This window comes from Gossypium hirsutum, chromosome A03 (genome assembly GCF_007990345.1).
Source record: "Gossypium hirsutum isolate 1008001.06 chromosome A03, Gossypium_hirsutum_v2.1, whole genome shotgun sequence".
In the NCBI taxonomy this organism is placed as follows: Eukaryota; Viridiplantae; Streptophyta; class Magnoliopsida; order Malvales; family Malvaceae; genus Gossypium; species Gossypium hirsutum.
The window spans coordinates 85,523,418-85,532,186 of NC_053426.1; the positions used below are offsets into that span (position 1 = coordinate 85,523,418).

At 32.7% G+C, this 8,769-nt stretch overlaps 1 protein-coding gene across 1 annotated transcript; it reads right to left on the minus strand.

Annotated features, from left to right (window-relative positions):
* Positions 1-566: 566 nt before the first annotated feature.
* Positions 567-5,165, minus strand: LOC107910344 (two-component response regulator ORR21). Its single transcript, XM_016838166.2, has 5 exons — positions 4,595-5,165; positions 4,005-4,157; positions 3,527-3,925; positions 3,288-3,364; positions 567-1,742 (listed from the first exon to the last, which is right to left on the minus strand). Exons 1-5 carry the CDS (start codon positions 4,797-4,799, stop codon positions 567-569), a joined length of 2,010 nt encoding a protein of 669 aa, XP_016693655.1. The 5' UTR covers positions 4,800-5,165.
* Positions 5,166-8,769: the final 3,604 nt, after the last annotated feature.

Consider the following 8,769-nt stretch of genomic DNA (forward strand, 5'->3'; position numbering starts at 1 on the left):
TCTCGATTATTGAACATCGTCAATATTGACTATATGAATGCCATTAGTGCTTCATCAAACAACAGCAGACCTACTACCATGTTAGGTTTGATAAAACTCCTAGGAAATTTAGTTCAGCCATACAAGATGAACACCTATTTATACTTATGTTGCTCAAACTAGTTAGTTTCTTCCAAGATTTCCATGAATTCAGAAGATCCTTCGATATCCTATACCTAAGTCCATATATGCGTTAGACATGGGTAGATCACAAAAATGAACTGTTGGAACAACAAAGAATCATGCATCATCAAGGTCATTAACCTGATGCTAACATAAATCAAATTAGCTCCATAAGCATAACAAGTCAAATGTTGATTCCTAGATTTCAAATGAAAAGATACATTGCTGTGTTGCCTTCAGGATAAGTCAAACAGAGAAATGGTGACTTTTCCTTAGAGACTGAATCAAGTGGCAAGTTACTTTTAGTTAAAGAAAAGCCATAGACAAGCAACTAAAGGCAAATCAACTTATGCACGTGCATGCTGTCAAGCAAATAAAATTTACTAAAGACCAAAACTGAATACCTATTCAGTGAAAACACTCATGAGATCATTTGGAGGAAATTGTTGTAGCATTGGGATTCCCACTTTTGCATTATCCCCAAACTCCATACTAGGCTCCTGCTTCACTCTGGTACCAATGTTCTCACTAAAAACCTTTCCATGGCTAGAGCTGCTCAAATGTGATTGAAATTCATCAACAGCAAACTTGGCTGGAAGGCAAGTTCCTTTATTAATATATCCAAGATTATTAAAAGGTTCTTGATTGAGCAAATCCCCAGACTTAGTAGAACCATAAGGATCCGGGATATTACTCGTGCTATGGACAAATCCTGGCAAACGCCTGGATGCTTTAAATGTTATGCTTGAGGTTTGAACTTGCTGACTGGCACAATTGTCAGCATATACCGAGCAAGATGAAACAGATGGAGAAACAGAAGCAGGGGGTATGTAACCACTAAGAACGCCTGTAGTTTGGAGATTCACATCTGATACTTGCCCAATATTCAATGAAGGACAATTTGATTGAGATGAAAGAAAATTGTAATCAATAACAGCAGTCCTGCTATAGCTGCCATTTTGGGTCACAGAAACGGGACTATTTCCTGCCTGAAAACTAGCAGATGACTGAGAGGGTACAACATGGCAAGAAGGCTGCACATTGATTGAGCGGCGCAGCTCAGAAACAGTAGATCGCTGCTGTGGTTTCTGGAGTTGTTGCTGTTGTTGCAACAAATCAATAAGCATATTACCATTCTGAGTACTTAACCCTCCACTATTACTGGGTCCTGCCGTATCAATGTTATTAGAGGGCCATGATCTGAACCCTGAAGCAACATCTTCAACAGGTGCAAAGGATTGTGAGAAGTGTTTGGAGCTACTGGATTCACTTTTTACTAAATGTTGAATAAATGCAACTCCATGATCAACTTGAATACACTTGGGCCCATGAGGGGTTGCTTGAAGAAGTGCTGACTGGTCCATAGCCACAACTAAATTGCCAGCAGGTCGACCTAAGAGTTCAGCATGGAGAGCTGCTAAGGTTTGTGGAGGAATTTGTCCAGATGCAGCCAATGGTTGGATGTTAAAACTTCCGAGTGAACCAATTTTAACATTTGCTTCTACTGGCCCACAAAGTGGATTAGCAATACCACCTTGTTGAGCCACTCCACTTATTCGTTTCAAGTATAGTCTGAATTTCTGCATATGAGATTACAGTATCTTATGTAAACTTAGTTTTTAACAAGCACAAAGAAGGAGCTATACTATCAAAAGAATGTAAATAAAGGCTTCAAGCTCCTGAACAGGTTATATGTTCAGTTTCAGCATGAGCAGCTGACAGGTGGTCCTGCACTGCTGACAAGGACATATCACAATCATTAATCAAAACTGACTAGCAAAATCAAGGTGAAAGTACCTGCTAGCTCTCTCTATTACAAGACTAGTTCAAATTAGTCCCTCTATCATTAAATGGATCAATTTAGTCCCTATACTAGTAAAAAGACTCAAATAAAGCAAAATTTTAATAGAATTAAGCTCACTGTTGAAAGTGACATGGATATTTTTTTTTTCTTTTTGAAAGATGATGATGTGAGACTTTATTTTGCAAAATAAGGCACATGGACACCACGCCATTTAGCAAATGAAAGGGGCTTTAAAAAAATTTGTTCAAACTTTTGTCTATACACAGTTCAACACCAAACAAAAGATTTTGTTTGCAAGACCATAAAAGCTTTAAAAATATTTTGGTAGAAAATCACAAACCATTCACACTTTTTTTCTTTCCCAACTGTAAAATTTGGCCTTATTTGAATCTTTTTTACTAATACAGATACTAAATTGCCCATTTAATAGTAGAGGGATGAATTTGAACCAGTCCCCATAATAAAGGTACTTTCACTGCAAAACAAAGTACAAAATATTATCAATGCTACAAGCATCATCGGCCGATATAATTTTTATATGCAAATGATGTAAATAATAATAATAATTATAACAACAATAATAATACAAGCTTCTTCACCATTGTGGTTCTTTGTTCTTTTAAACTCCATTATGAGACCCACTTTCAATCAGACAGATTTAAATTGACAACACTAATCCTCTTCAGAGAATTCTTTCACAACTTCATCAGATGTCAACCACTTAAGATTATTTTAAATAGAGTTAATTATGACTCATTTCACAATAGCTTTACATCGAAATCTCCCCATAGATATCCACCCAATAAAATATTATATTGGCAAGCAAAAAATTTATAAAAATTCAGTCTCTAAGGAAGGGGTTAAAATGTTTAGCTGTATGTAAAATAAAGTCTTGAGTATAGTTGAGGTCTAATACAAGTTTTTCAATCCATAACTTGCATGAAAGTTGGATGAGGAGCTATAGACTTTACTAAATCAGAAAGCAGAGTAAAATCAAAAAGAAGAAACAGACCATATCTTCTCACTATAAAATAAATAAATAACAGAGCATATAAGAATCAGTAAGGCATGATTTGAAATAATAAGAAATGAAATGACATGCCAACATCAAACCATCAAATGTTTGTTATCAGCCAAAATATAGAAGTTCAAATTTAACAGCGAACTTGCAACTAAAACAACAATCAAGTACTTTTAGCTAGTTAACTACACACAAAGCTGAGAGCCAATTACCAAATGTTCAAATATATTTACGATCAGTCCAGATTACTAGTTCAAGAAAAGAAAATACATGTCAGGTTCACATGGTGAAGAACCAAACCTGCAAATGGCTGGCAACATTTTCTCTAGTTAAACCAGGTACATTCATCAGTTCAAGAATTCTCTTGGGAACAGCCTCTGAAATAGCAGCCACAATGTTTTATCCAGCAATAATAAGAAAAGCAATTAGTATTAACATTTTCTATTTCAGAGATTGCACAGAATACAAAAGCCTATCCCTGTCTGAATTCAACATAGTAAGAAAAATAAATAAAAGGATCAACTCGCTAGAAATCTTACTATCAATCCCTAGCTGGTTTACAGCACTGACAAATTGTTGGTGCAGTTCCACTGACCAAACAACACGTGGTTTCTTTGATGTGGATGGATCATCATTGTCAATTTCACCATCATCCCCTTCTTTTGAATTGCTCCTCTTTTTCAGAGGTTTCAATGATGTGTCTGTTGCATCATTGGCGGAAGAACCATATTCAGCATCATCATGCCCTCGTTTATGCTGATCAGTATCATCTAAGCTTCCTGAATGTTCTAGCTCCTTATTCTCATTCCATTTCTTCCTCACAACATGCTGCCATATATTCTTTAATTCTTCCTCACGTATGGGCTTAATCAAATAATCACAAGCCCCATGTCTAATTCCCTTCATAACAGCACGTGTGCTCCCATCAGCCGACATCACTACAACAGATTCATCATGTCAGTAAGCAGAAGAATAATATTTACCAAAAGTCTTCATGGAAAATAAATGAATACTTACTAATTACTGGAAGATCCATTTCAAGCCCAACATGTTCGAGGAGTTTATAACCATCCATATCTGGCATATAAACATCACTTAGTATCACATCAAAACACCCTTTTCTCTCCCGTAAAAGGTTCAGAGCAACTTTGGCTTGGGGGCAAGTAGTAACTGCAAAAAAAAGGAACTTTACTTTTAAAAAGTAATGAAGAAAATTGAACATACATCATAACATTTCACTGTGCTCAAAAATAAGAAACTAATACGAAACCCTAAAACTAATTAAGACTCTTTCTGGTTGTTAGCGAGAATCTACCACATGCTTGTGAATGGTACGCAGCACATGTTAAGAGTTCAACACTTGAACATGTAATTTTAGCTAAATAAAAAGGCTTCATTTCACTTTTAGGAAGTAATTATGTTTAACTTGCCCTGTATTTTAGTGATTCGATAATCTTTAGTCAAATGCAATTTTGTCTTTCCTCGTTTGCTTAAAAGTAACAACGAAAATATACTAAAAACCAAGCTTAATTCAAGATGGCAGTGTTATAAGCAGAAAATGCATGGAAATATATATAAGTGAATCTATAAAATGCAAAATTAAGCACCGTGATAGCGGCAACGGTGAAGCATCTGCTCGAGGATTTTTAAGCAGGTAATGTCATCGTCCACAACTAGAACCCTCAACCCAGCCGGGAACTGATCAGAGATCACAATATCCGCTGCTTTGCATGACGTCAAGCCGCCGTAGCTGGTGGTGGTAGCGTCACTCGTACTCACACTGGACTGTACAACTCTATGCATGGTAGCCATAGTCAGAAAAACACAACTCACTCACACATTTAAAAAGAAACCCTATAATCACAATCCTTCTCTCTTAACGATTCCAATTCACCAAAATAAACCAACGAACTCCACCAAAACGAGAAACAGTAGAAACAGAGAGGAAGAAGAGAAACCCTAGAAATGAGGGGTTAAATTGAAAGGCTTAAACCGGGATCGGACCAACGAGTGAATAAAACAAGGATAAATTGGAATCTATTTTCTTTGATGTTGAAAAATTTTGGTGATCCAAAGTGAGTTGATTTTTCTTTTCTTCTACAGGAGAAGAAATAAGAGAATTGGTATATAACGCGCAAAAAAATAGAGAAGAAAGAATTTGTCCTTATCGGTTAATTTATTTATTTGAGACAGGGCCAGATAATATAAATAAGTAGAAAACACGCCCAAAAAAAAAAAGTTGAAAACGGAGGGAAATAATTGGGGAAGCGAGAGGTGGGGCCCACTTATCCAGCGATTGTCAGTCAGGCACAGTGGGTAGCGTGCAATTTCCGGTCCGCAATCCTTTGGTTTTCTCGACTCGGTCTGGTCTGTGAGGGACGGCTCATGCCACTGCATTAAAATACTCAAGGTTAATTTGATAAAAGGACTGATTTTAAAAATTAATTATGGATTTAGGATGTGTTTTTCCCAAATTTAGGGAATTTGATCAAATTATGGATTTAGGATCGTCTTGCAGGAAGCATTTCTGCTGAAGTGGCAGTCAGAGTCGTATTGACCTTCTACGACCACATTTCTCGATCATTTTTTAACATAAAATTATGTTTTTTTAATTATTTATTTAAATAGGTGGAAACCAGAGCTAGCAATCAGGAGGGTTCGAGCCGCTCGGATCCAATTTACCTTCGACTTAGATTTTTCTAGACCTGGATTAGCTCAAGTTTAGGTTTACCCGGGCAAGGGCTTTTACGGGCTTAGAAAGTTCAATTTTTTTCAAACTGGTTAGATCAAGTCGCACAGGCTTTCAAGAATTAGACCATTTTAAAATTGTTAAATTATAAATATTTTAATTTTGAATATAATAATTCATTTTATTTTTATAAGATGACAATGCAATTTAAGTTCACCTTATAAAATTAAAAATTATATATTTAATAAAGTTATTTTATATAAAATTATTAAAGTGTTTTCTGTATGTAAATTTTATTATTTTATGATATTATATGAATTAATTAAAATATATTTTATTATATTATATTGACAATTAAATAATTTTTTTATCTTTCTTATTAAATCTATAAACTTAATACTCATATTCTAAAATATTTATTCCAAGAGCTAAAAATATATTATACTAAGCCCAAAGCCAAATAATCTATTTATTATTAAATGTGCTTGTGGGTCGGGTCAAGTTTGAGTTGGGCTCATGCAAGGTATCTAGACTAATTTTTCAAGTTCGGACTCAATATAGCCTAAAAAATGAGTTTTTTTCCTCACAATTGGCCTAATTTATGAAAGGTAAACATTGGTCTGACTCACCCCATCCATATTTAATTTTTTTAAATTAATTTTTATTTTAAAATATTTTTTAAAAATATAATACATGCACTAAAAGCCCTTAAATAAAAGTTTTCTATCACATTAAAAATATACTAAAAAGTATTAATATTAAAAACATTACCATAAATATAATAAAATTTGTATTATATTAAAAACACAAATAAATGTAATAAATATTGTATTGTCTTAAATATAATTTTAAAATTTTATATTTTGGGTTGGGTTATTTAGTTGCTAAGTTTTTTTTGAGATTTTGAGTAATGAATTTAATTGTTATTGGGTTAGTAATTTAATATAAATATAAATATATAATTATTATTTAATACATATAATTAATTATAATACTTTTTATAACATAATATATTTAGGCAAGGCCGGGCTCGGGCAAAAAAAAATCTTGCCCAAGACCTGATCGATATAGAAAACGGACCTTAAATTTTACCCAAACCCATTTTTTGAGCCCTTTATTTTTGTTCAAACCCTCTCATTTTTCAGGCAGGCCTTCGGGCCCAAGCAGGTGGTCCGGCCCAAGAGCAAGTTTACTTATTATTGTCCAAACTCAAAATAAACTAATTATAGCCCAAATCTTAAGTCCAAAATAAAAAATAATAATAATAAAACTGTAATGACCTGAAAGTCAGTGTTACCGGAAACGGTGGTTGTGGAACCCTACTAAACAAGTTTAGTATGAAATTTAATTAAAGTTTGGTATTTTAATTTTGCTAATTGGATAGTTAATTAAGGTAAAAGTGTATCAAATAGTTAATTAAGGTAAAAGTGTATCAACCCTAAAATCAATGATATCGGAAAATAAGGTATTGGAACTTTGTTTTTATAAACCAAGCCCAAAATTATTTTTACTAAATACTTATAGAATTACTATGTAGATGAATTGAATTTTGGATAAATAACTTTGTCGAATTAATAATTAATTGTAATAAAAAATTAAATAATAAAAGTAATAAAAATTAATCGTTATAAATTTTTATTTGTTAAAAGGGTTAAATAATAATTAAACCAAACGTTAATGTGGCAATCAGGGCATTATTCATTATAGTTGACGATTGGTGACATATACGTGTGTGAAACCATTTAAATTATATTATATTTAAAATTTATAATAATAAAAACATGTGTCATAAAACAAATTTAAAAAAAAAATCACTCAAATTCCATTCTCATCTTTTTCTTGGCCGAACTTAGGAGGAAGAAAAGAGAATTGAGTTTCAATCTTTCATCCTTTGCATGGTAAGCATTTTTAGTCTGTTTTCCGTAAATTTTATTTTTTTGAGATCGTGGTAGCTCGATTTAGTTAACTTGTGCATTATTCCCTAAAACTGTTAAAGTTTCAAAATGTTTCCATTAAAGTTTCAAAGTTTCAAATTGTGAAAATTGTTAGTTTTGAATATAAGGACTAAAGTGTAAATATTTCAGAATTTGTATGAAATTTCTGTAATTATAGATAATATAGAGCTGTAGAAGGATGAAATTGAGATCAATTTTGAAACCGAAGCGAAAATTCAAAAGTTATAGCAATTTTGGTTCTAAGGACTAAATTGAATAAAATGTAAAACTTTAAGGGACATCCAAAAGATGAAATTGAATTGATACATGCTTAACATAGGCTGTTATAAGGTATTTGGAATTGATAAATTGAAATGAATTATTATTTAGATCGAGAATTGAATCAATAGAAGGATAATCGCAGAAAAGGAAAAATTGCAGATTAGTCATCGACATCTAGCTAGTAGTTGTTTTGTCTGAAAAGTTCATGTGAAATACACTATGCAAATTTTATGATATGTTTTATTATATTTAATGTTTATTAGTTAGATTAATTATAACTTTGATGATAATAACTTATAAAGGACTAAATCATAAATTATGAATTGTATGGCAAGTACAAATAGGTACATGGATGTTAGCTTAAATTGATTATATGTTTAATATTAGTAGATTATATGCTAGAATTATATAAGTTTGGAATGGAAATGTGGCATAAATAATTTGTACCTTACTGAGTTGGGTGAGTTGGAATGATTATGCAAATGAGAATGTTGTAAGTTAGTGTAACACCCCATGCCTAACCCGTCCATTGGATCCGGGTATGGAGCGTCACAAGCAGACCTATACTTAATTTTTCTAACTTAGTTGTTATAAAACAATTTAAAAATAAAACTATCTAATAATGAAATTAAAAATAGCAATCCTTGCAATAAAATGCCTTAAGCCACTAAATGCTTGGCTCCTCACTGTTCTAGCTTCTAACCAGACTATCTGTTTACAAGGAATTTCTTAAAACTTAGATAAGAATTATCTATCCTAAAAAATCCAGATCCTAGATATATTATCTGGCTTCGTTAAAATAGTCCCTAAGGCGAAGTGTAACATCCCCAAAATTTCTAGAATCTTGAATAGTGATAGATAAATAATAGACTAGTTA